Source organism: Microtus oregoni, unplaced genomic scaffold (assembly GCF_018167655.1).
Source record: "Microtus oregoni isolate MIOR12 unplaced genomic scaffold, Mior012 000040F_ref0000088, whole genome shotgun sequence".
Lineage (NCBI taxonomy): Eukaryota > Metazoa > Chordata > Mammalia > Rodentia > Cricetidae > Microtus > Microtus oregoni.
Window position 1 is genome coordinate 17,979,859 of NW_024543207.1, and position 15,313 is coordinate 17,995,171.

At 45.5% G+C, this 15,313-nt stretch overlaps 1 protein-coding gene across 1 annotated transcript in view; it reads right to left on the reverse strand.

Annotated features, from left to right (window-relative positions):
• Adcy2 (adenylate cyclase 2) overlaps positions 1-15,313 on the reverse strand; it is a 333,563-nt gene that overhangs the window by 86,141 nt on the left and 232,109 nt on the right. Inside the window, exons 5-8 of the mRNA XM_041632131.1 lie at positions 10,194-10,342; positions 4,591-4,702; positions 1,975-2,102; positions 394-552 (exon numbers count right to left, since the gene is read on the reverse strand). Of these exons, the coding sequence (XP_041488065.1) occupies positions 394-552; positions 1,975-2,102; positions 4,591-4,702; positions 10,194-10,342 (548 nt within the window). The remainder of the gene's footprint in view (positions 1-393; positions 553-1,974; positions 2,103-4,590; positions 4,703-10,193; positions 10,343-15,313) is intronic.

Sequence of the window (15,313 nt, forward strand, 5' to 3'; positions counted from 1 at the left end):
CCAAGCCTGCACTGAATCATTCAACGGCAGCTCAGATCAACATCTGTAAACCCGCAAACAAAGAAAGGCTTAGAGTGTACTATGTGGTATCTGCAATGCTTGGATAAAGCCTTCAGAGGTTTGTAGAATTGGTGTTGGAGTTTGTGTGTGTGTGTTGCGAGGGAGGACGCCTAGAGGTTTATTTATTTATATTTTTACATTCTAAGTAAGCCTCTAGCACTACCCTGAGAACAAGGCCAAGTGATTTTCGCAAGAGGCCACTGGACACATTATCATGATACCAACACAGGCAAGAGTAGCCATCTAAAACTCAGCAAGCCGGTATTAGCTGGTTGACCTGGTCTGTCTAGTTGAGCCACCAGCTTGAAGAGAGAAATTCAAGGTTTGTCTTACCCGGGGACTCCTCCAGCTTCCATGTGGTTGGCCAAAGTGACGTCATGAGACCACACATCGTACTGCCACTTCTGGAGACCAATCACACCGCACAGGACGTTCCCAGAATGCACTCCTACACGCATGTTGATGTCAACCCCTGTAGCATCCCTCACTTTCCTAAAGAGAGGAGAAGTGTGCATAGCTCACTAGTGCCATATTATTCCTTTGGCGCACAGCCAATCTCCCTGCATGTTATTATTCAACCTCTCAGACTTTGGGCAATGTACCATAGACCTTTCCATGGCAGAGGACCACTATTTGCTGTTTCGGAGCAAGAGGAAGGGTAGCATCTTCTAAACGCTCCAGGAGTGGACCCAAAGCTCCAGGCTCTGCTTGGAGTGGTCAGTAGTGACAAGGCATTCGGGCCACTGTTTTCATGTCCCCAGTTAACATGCATCCAGAACTGATCCACTGTGTGTGACTTCCTGCTGTGTTCAAACCCAAATGTCTGCATATCACTGTCTTGCAGCATCAGACCCCATTTCAAATACCATCTTCAATTCCTAACGTGCATGCCCCTGATAAACATATTCTGCTAGCAGAGGAACAATAACTTATTTGAGAACTTAATAACTTCAGCTCAAATATGGATATGTAAGAAATAATCATAAGGTTAAATCTTATCAACCGAATATATTCTTTAATTAAAAAGGAAAATAAATTTAAAGGCTTTAATAATATATTATGAAGAGGAATGCAATTAAAGATTGTCTCTGATATTTTATGACTGTTGACAGAGGCCAGTGAAGAACTCCCCTGAAGTGGAGACAGAAGTGTCGGGCAGTGCTGGCTTCTATCATTCATTACTTAAGATATTATTACAAAAGAAGTGTCCAGGAAGATGATCCCAGAGCTTGGGTAGAACCCCCCAGGGGAAACGAGGAAGGGAACAGAGATTGAAGGCAGCACTTTGCAGAAAACAGATGATTCCCATCACTCGTCACAGTAAAGCAAAGCATTAGCATCTCACAATGGCCTGGGGCGTGACATAATGATGGTACCAGGGCATGCCAAAACTGCCACGAATGGACTACTGATGTGGTTTCCCCAAAGGGCAACCCTTCACTAGACTTCCTGACTCATGCTTCAATAATGGGAATACAAATGTGCTTTTTCGTGCGAGAGAGAAAGAGAACAAAGAATTCCCAGAATGGATGAGAGACACCAAGGCTGTCACCCATTCTTGGGGGGCTAAAAAAAGCAAACTGCTTTTATCGCCTCATCCATCATACCTGAGACCAACAGGTAATTTACAACACAATGTGGAGCCTGTGAGAGGAGTCTGTTTGAATCACTTCAGAAACCAACAAATTATTAACTCTGTTTCTCTGAAACCAGTGGTTGATAACAATGCCCCTGAGCGCTGGTGCCAGCCATTCCCTGGACTGAGGACCCCTCACACCAAGAGATCTGTTTCCTCATATTTACCCCTAGGTGTACAGTTAGTGCTCACGTATGGAAATCAGAAATAGCTGCAGGAGATAAATACAACTCCAAACCGTTTTGCACGAGAGCAGTGCTTCCGAGGGATGCACTTACTTTATGGCTTCGCACATATCCAGTCCCATTTTCACACAGTTCTTGGCGTGGTTGGGGAGAGATATAGGGAGTCCGGAAACACAGTAATAGCAGTCTCCTAAAATTTTAATTCTCATGCATTCATTCTCCTGGAAGAAGAAAGCGGAAGACCTCATTTGCATGCTGCTCTCACAGTGATTCACATTTGCTGAATGGCACCCATTGCCGGCCCTGCTGACTCAGCTCCCGAGGACAGGGCGTGTGGAGAGAGGGATGAGAAGATGGGCTTCCTTCATTGCCCAGTGAGAACAGGACAACCCTCTCCACATGCCACATGCCCATTTCCAAAGCAGGAGGAATGATGGAGAGGGGAAGGGCATACAGAGAGGGTTGTGGGAGAGTTTCCCCTGAAAAGCAGAGGGGGATTGTTCTCTGCAGGACAAATGAGGACTTGTGGAGATGAGCATCACCCAGACCAGGACGGGACAGTTAGACTTAAACTGCTATTCTACTATGTTGGGGCTTTCTTTTTTATTTTTAACTTGCAGAAGACTCCTATGTACGGACATATATTGTCTGATAAATGTCTTCACCCGCCAATAAGCTACCATGTAACATGATTAATCATTTAGAATCCAGTTCTGTCATTAGGATAAATTTTTCTAATAAAAAGTCTGACCAGCTTAAGGATGGAGAGACAGCTCGGTGGTTAAGAGCAACCACTGCTCTTGCACAGGGCCCAGGGTTAGTTCCTAGCATCTGTACCTGGCCCCTCACAAACCCTGTAACTCCAGCTTCAGATCGTGATTCCCCTCTTATGCATCCAGAGACACGCATGTGTATATGATTCAATAAGTAATCCTAATAAACTAAAAACAAGAAAAGTCTGGCCAACTCATTTGCTTGTTTACATTACATTCACATTAAGTATTGTAATTTGCATTACGATATTTAGGTCATCTCATTCATATGCATCCATCCTACCTTCCCATTTTACCTTTCAAGCCCTTTAGCAAAATAAAACAAAACCAAAAAATGTTCTAAACACAATCTATTTCCTCTGAGAATTGCATGGGTTTATAAATGAGCGGATATGACATCTCTGTAAGCATGTGTGTAGTTACTGGACGTTTCGGCATGTGTCTCTTCCTGACTAATAGCTCACAAGCCAGGACATACTTTCATGCTTATTTATAGCACCATTGATGACGTATTTAGTAATTCCAGTGTAGTGTCATAAACAAGAGAAAAGCAAATTACTCATTAGTCAGGCTCCTTGCACACTTCTTAAATGACTAGTTTATGACTGCAGAATGTTGGTGTTTCACAACAGTGCTTAGCTGTGACCTTAAGCTGCTCGGCTTAAGTGACTTGCTTTGCCCAGTATTCATTCAGTGGGCTCAGCAGGCTGCTTGCTTAAGGTGCTCCATTTATGTTATTTAACTGTGTCATGATCTACTATCTAGAATGGATCCTGTTTTTGACCACATCAGCTGGACTGGACTCAGATGAAGCCCAGACATTCTGAGAGGAAGTTACACTGTACCCACCTATTCTGGGGAATAGTGTGTCATTCCAGATTCTTCTGTAGACACACTTCCTGTTGCCCGTATCTGTCACATGCAATAGAATCACTGCACATGTAACTAGTTACAATGAAATCCCACTTGAAGACTAGGTTCTATTCCAGCATGACTGATCCCTGTGGGATGGGGAGATGTGAGTCCTAAGAGGCACACACAGCATAGAGATGATCATGTGGACATGAGGGATGCTGCTTCCAGTGTGACCTTCTTCTACCTAACATCACCAGGCAATGCAATAAAAATGGGAGAATTCAAGTCATTAAGTTTCACCCTTTCTTTTTTTCTTTAAATGTTAACTTACAAAACTCAACATTTTCCTTTGAAAAGGAGGGAGGCAGAGCTATTCTCTGACTGAAATGTCACCTCCTTTCCCCGTGGGAGCTGAGGCACACGATAAGATAGCATACTCGGGGAGAGGGCCCACAGAGGACCATGCCCTCGTCTGTAGACACTGTTGGCAGTTGTTTAAAAATGACCGGCCCACGCAGAGCAACCCTTCTGCAGCTCGGGAACGAATACTAGTAGATATAATGAAGGGTGCTGGGAAACCATTCAGAGGCAAAATCAGGCTGGAAAGAAGCATGTAATGAAAAGCAAAGAGCTGGAAAAAAGAAATGTTTTCCACCCACATTTCACCAGCTCGAGGTCAGGTTTTTGTGAAATTTCCCATGTACACACTCACAGCACGACGGTGAAGTGACGTGTCTGTGTAAGTGGCACAGAAGCTACAAGATGAAAGTGAGGTAATAGGAATTAAAGGGCTTGTACACAGGGCACACCACATACCTGAGGGTTTTCCAGAATCTTACTTACCTCTGCGAGGAGAGAATGATTAAACCTTCACATGGAAATGCCTCCCTAACATCCCAAGGGGCACGGGGTTGCCAAGAGAATCTCACTATTTTGAGTGTAGAATTGTATGTAAGCAGACCGCTAAAAATAGGTGAAAACACACAGAACTTGCATGCCAGGGCATCCTCCTGGTTTTGCAAGCGTTCTCGAAGGAGAGAAAATGCGCCCGGATGTTATACATCTTTGCGGTGAAACCCACCTTTGCAATTTGGTCAAATTTCCCGAAGAGCTCATTCAGCATGTGGACCAGTTCCCCAGGGGAGCAGTCACTTGCAAGTCGGGTGAACCCAACGATGTCAGCGTATAAGATGCTGTGGGAACAGGTGGGGAAGAGAACTTAAAAGTCTACATTACATTGTAAAGATGAGTCATGGCAAGTTCCTATTAGAACAGTGTAAATATTTCATACTTAGTGGTTTCATGAGAAACATGCTATTTCCTGGACAGGAAATGCATAAACCTTGAAATACATCACCATTTAAATATTTTTCTAGTGCTGCATTTAAAAATTATTTTTAATTTATTTTTTTATTCCTCTCTCATACATCATATCCAACTGCAGTTTCCCTGAGGACTTAGTGGGAAGAGACAAGCTGCCTCATCATACTGGTCCAGTTCCAGGCTTTTCGTTTCTTCTTCCCCCTCTCCTCCTGGTCTTCCCCCATGCCTGCCTTCCCACTCATGCAACCCAGGTGACCAGTGGAATGTCGGTCCCACTTGCACTGTCATGTGACTCACGCTGTACAAACTCCTACAGCAGAAGCAACAGCTGCTAAAGTCCAATCCCGTGTGCACCAATTCAAATGAAAATAATTCAAAGCAATAATATTCCTTTCTAAAAAAGATCAATAATCGATTGATCCTGCATCCTTTACTCTAGGCTTAGACTTCACTTGGGGTGACACGTTAAACAAGTCAAGACACCGGTGAGGGTTCAAAGGTGACTCGTGTTTAATACTGAAAAGGGGAATGGCAGACTGTTAGGAGAGAGGGACACGGGCAGGCAGGGAGGTGACTTGTGTTTAATACTGAAAAGGGGATCAGCAGACTGTTAGGAGAGAGGGACACAGGCAGGCAGGGAGGTGACTCGTGTTTAATACTGAAAAGGGGAATGGCAGACTGTTAGGAGAGAGGGACATGGGCAGGCAGGGAGGTGACTCGTGTTTAATACTGAAAAGGGGAATGGCAGACTGTTAGGAGAGAGGGACACGGGCAGGCAGGGAGGTGAGCGTCCAGGGAACTTCACTCTTTGGATGTGACAGCTTCGTTTGCATATGTGCAGATGAGTTGGGGTGACTGTGAGTTCCCCAAAAATAACCAGTGAGGTGTGCCAGTGTGTGCATCAACCCTTTCAAATATAAGAGCACAGTCCAGATGGTCATGAAGGCTTTATACATTGGCCTACACTCCTGCTTTGAGTCTGAACAGCCACTTAGTGAATCACTTAGTGAAGATGTTATGGCTTGAGATGTACCATAGAGTAGAAATAGTCATGAGGAAGGTTATTAAAATAAACAAACAAACAAATGCAGAACCCCAAAAAGCAAACTGTGGAAATTGGCAGCAATGTGGAGAGTTGGATCCATTGTGCATTGCTGGTGAAAGCGTAGGCGGGCACAGCCACTATGAAATACACTACGATAGCTCCTGAAAAATTTAACCCTGAGAACAGCAAGAGTTAGATGTGGCATTAAAGACTCAAGCAGATGTTGATGCGTGAATGTCTGAATTTGCTTTATTCCCACGGCGGGGTGGAAACAACCCAAAAGTCCATTTGTGGACATATGGGAAGAAAAACTGCGATCTATACATATGCTGTAATATTAGTCAGCCTGGGAAAGAAATGAAATCCCAGGAAATGCTGGACTTGAAGGCACAAAATGTCAAATGTTAAGTGATTACATTCCATGTTGCCTTAGACTAAAGCAGCCCTTGTAGGCAGAAGGCAAAATGGCGGGTGCTGGGTTGGGGGAGGAAGTCGGGGCTTGTTGATTTATGGGGATGGGAACCCCATGTACAATGAGGAAAAGGTTATGGAATGATAAAGACAGTGGGAAAGCTCTGTGAACACTTCCTTCCACAGAACTATTCCCTGAGAAGTGGTTGAACTGTAAAACATTGTGCCCATTTCACCACATCGAAAACAAAACTACGTGGTGTCAGTCATCTTCATCGCAGCCAGATCAGGACAGGACTCTGTAGCACAAAGCACAGGAGAGATGCTTTCCTCTGTTGGGGGACAGGTGACTTCCACAGGCTTCTGAAGAGGCTGGCCTTTCTGTTCTGTTCACATGATCGCTCAAACCATGCCTACTTCCCTCCACCATCTCTTTAGAGGAACGTCTGGCAGAGGCTGAGCCATGTTCCAAGAGGAAGGATTGAGTTTGCTCACTCAGAGAAGGAGCACCTGATACAAAGAACTCTGGGAAAGGAACAGGTGAAGGTGGGTGAAGCCACTTCCTTCTCGTCTGTAACATCAGCTTTTTTGATGATTAGAACCTGAACTGGGCAAAGCAGCCCCAAGGCAGGCTGCCCGGAGATATCATAGGCTACCCCAGAGCTTGCTTTTCAATAGAGAAATGAAAAGAGTAAGCAGAGACTGTGGTGCGGTATTGGAAACGGCGTGAAAGGAATCGTTAGGTTCTCAAGCTTGTGGGCCGCGACACCTTTGGGGGTCAAATGATCCTTTCACAGTGGTCATCAAAGACCAACAGAAAGCACAGATGTTTACATTACAATACATAACAGTAAAACTACAATTGTGAAGTAGTAAAGAAAATAATTTCATGGTTGGTGGTGGATCACCACCAACTGTATTAAAGGGTTGCAGCATCAGAAAGGTTGAGAACCACTGCTCTAAAGGCTCACACAGGGATGGGATTCGGGGGGGACGATCTAAGAATCATTATCACAAAGGTCATCCTGACAGTGCCCCATGGAAGCAGGCAGGCCATTGGAGCCTGAGCAAGGTCTGTGGTGGGGAGCAGTGGAGAGACATGGTTAGACACAGACGGAAGATGAACCAAACACTGCAACTGATTAGATTTTGGCAGGGAGCATCCAAGAGAAGAAACTGAAGGTGAAGGGCAGTTCCTGGGTGAACTGTGTTTGGAATCTAGGTTCAGACGGATCGTGAGCTTGCCCAGGAAGAAGACCACTTTATCTTTGTTGGTTTTGTTGTTACCTTAAGTCACCTGCTAGGTGAATGAGCACAGGCTGTGTTCCATGTCTTACAAAGAGAGTGACATCCTGGGAGAGTGGAAAGAGCACAAGGAGCCTCAAGAGTAACAATATCGCTCATTTACAGATGAGGATAAACTCAGGAAAGAAAAGGAAACATCAAGATTGTATTGGTACGAAGACTGACGTGTTCTCTCAGTAGGGCCTGCAGCCTGCATGGCCAACAAACAAGGAACAGAAGAATTACACAGATCTGGAGACAGGAGAGCTGGCCTGGGGAAGTTGGTATTAATTAGGTCTGTGGCTTGGTGGGGATTCACACCAGAGTTAGGAAGTTGAGGACAAGGGAAACCAATCACAGTGAAGAAAAATTCTTTGTGTCCTGAGCTATGTAGGAAAGATGTAGTTTCAGACCGGCTGATAGGTAGGATTATGCAAAAATACACTTGTTTTTATTTTGCTTTCATTTGTTTTCCAATGTTGTGTCTGTACTTGCTTAGGAACGACTGGGGAAGATCCAGAGAAAGGCGATCAAGGGTCAGAAGGACACCAACAGCTGCTGTCCTCAATAGAGAAATTATTATTTTCATTAGTGCTAGGAAATGCTTCTAGTAGGAATAAGCCCCATGTCTAATGGACACCAAAGCAGAGCTAGGAGGCAAACAGTTGATTTCTCTGGATGCCCAGCAACGGATTCCTTGTGCTGGCAGAATTGAGCCGCCATGCTGTGAGGATGTCCGGGCATCTGATGGTGAGGACCAGAGGAGCTGAGGCCTCTAGCTAACACCCCATGTGAACCATCCACGGAGGGCAGGAGACACAAAGAAGGCAGGTCCTCTGGCGGCTGTATCTAACACCTGGCCTGAGTTTCACAGCAGAGTCCAAACCTCAAACATCTGGACAAACATCTCTTAAACTTCTAGCCCACGGATGCTGTGAGATGCTAATGTCTGTGTTAGGCCACTAAATTTGGGGTATTCTGGTAAACAAAAAATGACATGTAACACAGGTGGTATAAGGGGTTCATTCACTGCTTGAGGGTGCCATGTTGTCCATCAAGATGTCCAGTGACTGCTACGCCACCATGCTTTCCTTTGCAGGCTTTGATTACCCAAATGAATGCCTTGCAATCAGCTCCTGCAGTGGGAGGGGACTGCAGCAGTTTGGGAGGCAGAAAGCTGGCGAGAGGAAGCATTTGAATGGCACACCCCCAGACACCACAAGTGTTAACTTCTTGCTTCCTTAACTTTATAGATGAAATGCTTACACAGCCACAGGCAAACAGGGATTTTAAACAATTTTATTGCTTAATGGGCCATAACTTTCTTTAAATAGACCTAGTTTCTCCCCTCACCCATTCAGTGTTTCTCACCACAATTCCCATCCTGTCACCAGTGTTTCTCCTTTAGGTACTGTCTGGTGAAACGCATTTCTTATTGCTTATTTATTTATGCCTATACTTGGGTCCTGCATGTCGCCGGCTCTGGGTACCTTTTTGTAAGATCTGGTGCCAAATGAGCTATGCATCTACGTTTCAGTAAAGTGTGTGTTTCATCTCGGATTTCAAAACTTTGATTTAAAACAGCTGGCCCGGGAGACAGCAGCCTGTGATGAGAATCCAGATTTGGAGAACAGACTGGGTTCCAGTTCTAGCAGATGCTCCCCAGCCGGGGTTGAGAGTCAAGATTTGGGGAAGAAGCTTTGGCCCACATCTAGCTGATGTTCAGATAAACATATCTGTGACCCCAGATATACTGAAGTATGATTCAAGAATTTTCCCTGACACTAAAGATTACCACCAAAGCTTAACAGATACAGCCGGGTATATGTGCAGAGGACTATGAGGACTAACAGAAAGCCTGGCATCATCACAATGAGTGCCCGAGAGAACAAATTCCTGAAGGAGGTACCTGGGATGGAGAGAACAAGAGAGGAACACTAGCTATGCGGTAGCTTGTGGATGGAGATAAAGGAATGAGTCTCCTTCCCAGCCTGAAGGGAGGGGCCTTATATGTCACCTTCTACATCAGGGGCATTAGATGTTTCATACATCTTCCCTTTTGGCTAGAATCCCATAGTGTTAGCTTGCTGGCTTCCGAGCACTATAATTCTAGGGATGACTCTCTGGGGCATATACTTACAACAATGTCTGTCTTGACAAAGCAGCTATTGCCATGAAAAATATAAAGATCTGCATCAGGACCCTGTGGCCGTTGCCACTAGTTGGTCAACCCAATAATCCAGCCTCCCTGGAGTGCTGGCTTCATGGAGGCCCTGTAGCCAGGAAACACACCTGGGAGGGTTGACCATTGTGTCTAAAAAGTTCATGGACACTCATAGGATTATACTGCAGTCTGACTGTGGGGGTTCTCAAAAAAAAAAAAAAAGACCTCACCATCCACCTCTTCTCTGTTCCTCTCCGTCACAGACGGAAAGTTTACAAACTATGTATCAACCCAATGAATGAAGCAGATTAAATTATATCACCCCAATGCGAAGGTTCCGAGCGACATCAGAGGGAAAGAGGAGTGGGCCCCACTGTACCATCAAAGGACAGGCAGTTACTGTGTGATGTGGCGCCCGACTCCCCATGCCGCTGAGGGCCTGCACGGTGCACCGTACCTCACGTTGGTGTGCCGCTTGACGTACAGGTTGTGGAAGTTGTTAGTGTTTTCCATCTGGCCAGCTTTGGGACCTTGCAACCTCTGGATGATCTCAGCTTTCATCTCCATGGCTATGTGAGCTGGCAGCAGGGAAAGCAGAAGGCGCTCCTGCGAGGAAGGGGAGAAAGGGCAGCACACTTCAGACAGTGATGGGAGAGGCTGCCTGGCTGGGAAGCCATGCTCCTCTGATGGAAAAAAAACATAACTCTTCCAGAGGTCGGGCCATATCATTATATTCTTATTTATTGAACTCTCAATAAAAGTTTTCCACATGGGTAATAAAAGAAGGTAAAGTTATTTCCCCAAGGATATTATTCATCTATTTTGATTCTAAAATAGAAAAGCAGGACTAATATTAAAAACCCAAAATACCAACAGACGTGAGATAAAAAAACATTCATTTCACCTTTCCGTTCATGTGTGTGATAAACCACAAGCTTCATTGCACTTGGGAAAGGCGGCTAATATCCCACACTCCCTGAAAAAGGAAGCCAAATATTTTCCAATATTTCATTTCCTCTATGATAAACACTGTCTCCTCTGGTGATCACCAACTACTGTGAAAACGGAGTCGGAAGTGGGAGTTTCTGTGAAGCACCATCCAGAAGAAGCTAAGAGCACCAGAGCACATGAGCTTTCTGTGGGTTTTTGGTTTCTGCATTAGTGAACACACTAGAAGTGAACCCTAGCATGTGAGCCAACTCTGATTTCCGTATATACCCATCTTAGTCAGGGGGCATTTTCCCACCCTCTGCAAGGAAAGAATCACATAAGGGCAATCATGGAAAGTTTAAAGTCAACATAGAATAATTTAAATGTTAAACTATTGCATTTAAAACAACCAGTAGACTCCCCTATGTTAGTATGACCTCCTAGCCATGGCTCTTGAAAACTGATGTTTCTTGGTACCTTGCAGGCTCCAGGGTGGGCCCTCGGTTCTTAGTTAACAGGACCCTTCTGGTGGCCACAGTGTTAGATCTTAGTAAAAGTGAGTTTCTAAGAAAAGCTTGAGTTTAAAAACACAGGAATTTCCTTTAAATTTGCCTTTTTTCCACTTTTAAAGGTCAAACGGTACACAACAATTGCTCAAGAGTGGCCCATCTCCTTCCTGGTAGTGACTGTAGCTCGTTCCTTTCCATGTTCAGTCTCTCGGGTCTCAGTGATCTCCCATGTCCACCTGCTTCTGTTTGCAGGGATCCTCTAAAGGGCCTCAGGAGCGCCCATTCTCTCACTCATTGGCAATCCCAGTCCCTCATCCCGCTTTCTGAGACCACCTACAGACTGAACTCAGATCCTCTATGTGGGGCCCACTTGGCTTAGTCTTTGTTCCATATTCTGTAATGAAGCATGCTATACCCCAATCCAATCCCTCCTGGGGACACAGATTTCATGAGCAAAAATGGAGAATCAAATATAGTGGCTTTTCTCTCCCACTCCAAGCCTTATTTAACAACCAAATGTAAGTCACAATCTCTATTTTAAATCCGAAATGTAGACGAATGACCAACTTTTTAAAAAATGTACTGAAAAACTGCAGAAGATGAAATTCATATGTTATGTAAAACAGACCCGACTCTTTTGTTGTATTAAAGAATCGCTGTGGATTTAGAACACAGAGGAATGTTCGGGAGTGGGGCGTTGACACGGTTCTGTGAGCAAAGAAGCTTGCCACAGGGTTTGACGACTGCAGTCTGGTCCCTGAGACCATGGTGGAAGGAAAGAACGGGTTCTCTGGTTTTCACAGCTGTGTGGTGACACACCTCCCTCTTCCAAATACAATTTGAAGAATGCCGTTAAAATATACTTCAAAAACAGTGGGTTTTGGTGCCGTTTCTCGATGGGTAAAGGGCTTGCGTGTAGTGAACTGGGAAGACAGTAAACATTTAAAGCTAACTCATTTTTCAAGCAAACAATAAACTACTTGGATAAAAATTTTTACATTTTCATCTGCTATGTGAGAATTTCACACATTTTTACTACCAATTCTTTTTATTGTTTCTATCCCACTCTGCCCCTCCAAGTCCTCAAAGACCTTCCTATGTCCTCCTCCCAAATTCATAACCTCTTCATTTTCCTTTCATGGTCCCCTGAGTCCAAGTAGTGTGGCCTGTATGTGCACATCTGTAGAGTCATCACTGGAGCATGGACATCTGTATGTGCACATCTGTAGAGCCATCACTGGAGCACGGACAACTGTATGTGCACATCTGTAGAGCCATCACTGGAGCATGGACAACTGTATGTGCACATCTGCAGAGCCATCACTGGAGCATGGACAACTGTATGTGCACATCTGTAGGGCCATCACTGGAGCATGGACATCTGTATGTGCACATCTGTAGAGTCATCACTGGAGCATGGACATCTGTATGTGCACATCTGTAGAGCCATCACTGGAGCACGGACAACTGTATGTGCACATCTGTAGAGCCATCACTGGAGCATGGACAACTGTATGTGCACATCTGCAGAGCCATCACTGGAGCATGGACAACTGTATGTGCACATCTGCAGAGCCATCACTGGAGCATGGACAACTGTATGTGCACATCTGTAGGGCCATCACTGGAGCATGGACAACTGTATGTGCACATCTGCAGAGCCATCACTGGAGCATGGACAACTGTATGTGCACATCTGTAGGGCCATCACTGGAGCATGGACAACTGTATGTGCACATCTGTAGGGCCATCACTGGAGCATGGACAACTGTATGTGCACATCTGTAGGGCCATCACTGGAGCATGGACAACTGTATGTGCACATCTGTAGAGCCATCACTGGAGCATGGACAACTGTATGTGCACATCTGTAGAGCCATCACTGGAGCACGGACAACCTCTGAGGGGCCACACCCCCACAGAAATGGACTCTCTCTCCTGAAAGAGATGTCAGCTGCTAAGAGCTCTCAGATAGGGTTGAGACCTCATGAGCCTCTCTCCTGTCTATGATGGATGATTGGAATTTTAAACTTTTCTACTTCAGAATTCTTCTCACAACTGTTTTAAATGCAGCTGGATTCGATCAGGACACTAAGCCAGTGAACGTGCAGGGGAGATGTTAAGTATCATATCTCTCCTCTTCCCAACTGAAAGGGCCTATCAGAAACCTGGATTCTAGAGCGGTGCAGAGCCATAGGCGGCTCCATCGCGCACTTGTAAAGGGAGATCTTGTCTCATCTAACATTGCCCTGTAACACGAATAGAGCTCAGGTCCCACCCAGACTTGGCCTTTAGAAGACACCCACAGGGGGTGTGAAAAGGAGCTTCCAGTTCACACTAGAGCACACCTCATCTTGCAGCCAGGGTCAGGCCTGCACAACTGAGAGAATGGATGCCTTCTGCTGATTCCCATCACCTGTGTATCCCTGGAGCTGCATTCTGGCCACGGTGCTATTGCTGCTCTCTCCCGTTGTCTCGCAAAGTTTGCCTCCCAGGGCCCTTGTAAGTACTGCTTCAGGCCAGTTCATTAAAGCACATCACACTGAATACTTATTATTTGAAAAGTCTTGTTGCATGCTTATTGATTGCCCACTTTAGTAAAGCAGTTACAGTTTTTATATACAATGGAGAATGGCCCTTTGGAGCAGAAGCAGCCCTGAAATGGGAGAAGATGTGGGGAGGTGTGAGTTCCAGCCTTTTTGCTGCCATTAACAGAGGCATGGGCATCTGAGCCTCGATTTCATTGTCTAGAAATCAATTCTACTGTACCAGTGGAACTGTCCATGGCCCTGCAGGAAGCAAACACTTCCCTAGTACTGTGGTGGGCTCTTTGTTACCTTTTCCAGCTCTGGAGACAACTGTGTGCTGCTCCATGCGCTCGCTGATGAGTGTCCCTAGTGACCGTGTGCTGTGCCAGTGCTCCCTGATGAGTGTCACCAGTTACTGTGTGCTGTTCCAGTGCTCCCTGACGAGTGTCCCCAGTGACCGTGTGCTGTTCCAGTGCTCCCTGATGAGTGTCCTCAGTAACCGTGTGCAGCTCCAGTGCTCCCTGATGAGTGTCCCCAGTAACTGTGTGCTGCTCCAGTGCTCCCTGACGAGTGTCCCCAGTAACTGTGTGCTGCTCCAGTGCTCCCTGACGAGTGTCCCCAGTAACCGTGTGCTGCTCAAGTGCTCCCTGACGAGTGTCCCCAGTGACCGTGTGCTGTTCCAGTGCTCCCTGATGAGTGTCCCCAGTAACTTCTCTCCACCAGCGAGGCTCTTGTTCCACCTCCCCTAATTTCCATAACCTCCCTAAATATGGCTGCCAGTCAAGAGGTTGCAATCACAATCTTGCTTTTGTGTGGTCCTTGAGGAGCAGATCCAGAAGTGTGAGAAGGACAAGGACATTCTGGCCAGCATGTCCACTTCTGTGTGTGGAGCTCTTACTCAGGGTTACTATTGTTATGATAAAACTCCATGACCAAACACAACTTGGGGAAGAATGGATTTTTTATTTAGCACAATAGGCTTGCTTATTTCATAGTCTGGAGGACTGGAGTGCCTCGTTCAAATTAAAATCAATGTACTCTTCAGCAAACCACAAGTCTCTGCCACCAACCATTAAGCCTTTTCCTTGCATGTATAACATATTTTCTTACTAAAACCCCCAATTACACACAATTTCATTTCAATTTAACTATTATGTCAACAGAACAGAATCAGCATAGCCGTGGCTCAGGGAAAACCTAATGTCAAGGCAGAATCTGAGACTTCCAACCTGGACCGTGGGTGGCTGTTCCACTCACTCTGGTTTGTGAAGAGGTGACCAGAGGCTGTCTGGAGAGCACATTGTAAAAAAGAGGGAGAAAGGATGCATGCAATCGCTCTCCAGACAAATGAAGTCAGAGAAGAAAGCACCCATCAAGTCAGACTGTAAATTATGTCCATAGTCACTGATGATGGGAAGTTGGTATTTCTAAGCTTGAAATGTTTACCATCAACTGTCAATTCAATTCTCCAAATTAGAGCCCCTGGGGAACCAGAAATCACTCATCAGGTGGAGAAATGCTCAGTCCTTACTGGGAGACTGTGGAGGTCCCCTGGGGAAGGCCACAGCTGTGTTCTCTAGAGCAGGACAAAGACTACTTGAGTTCCAGCA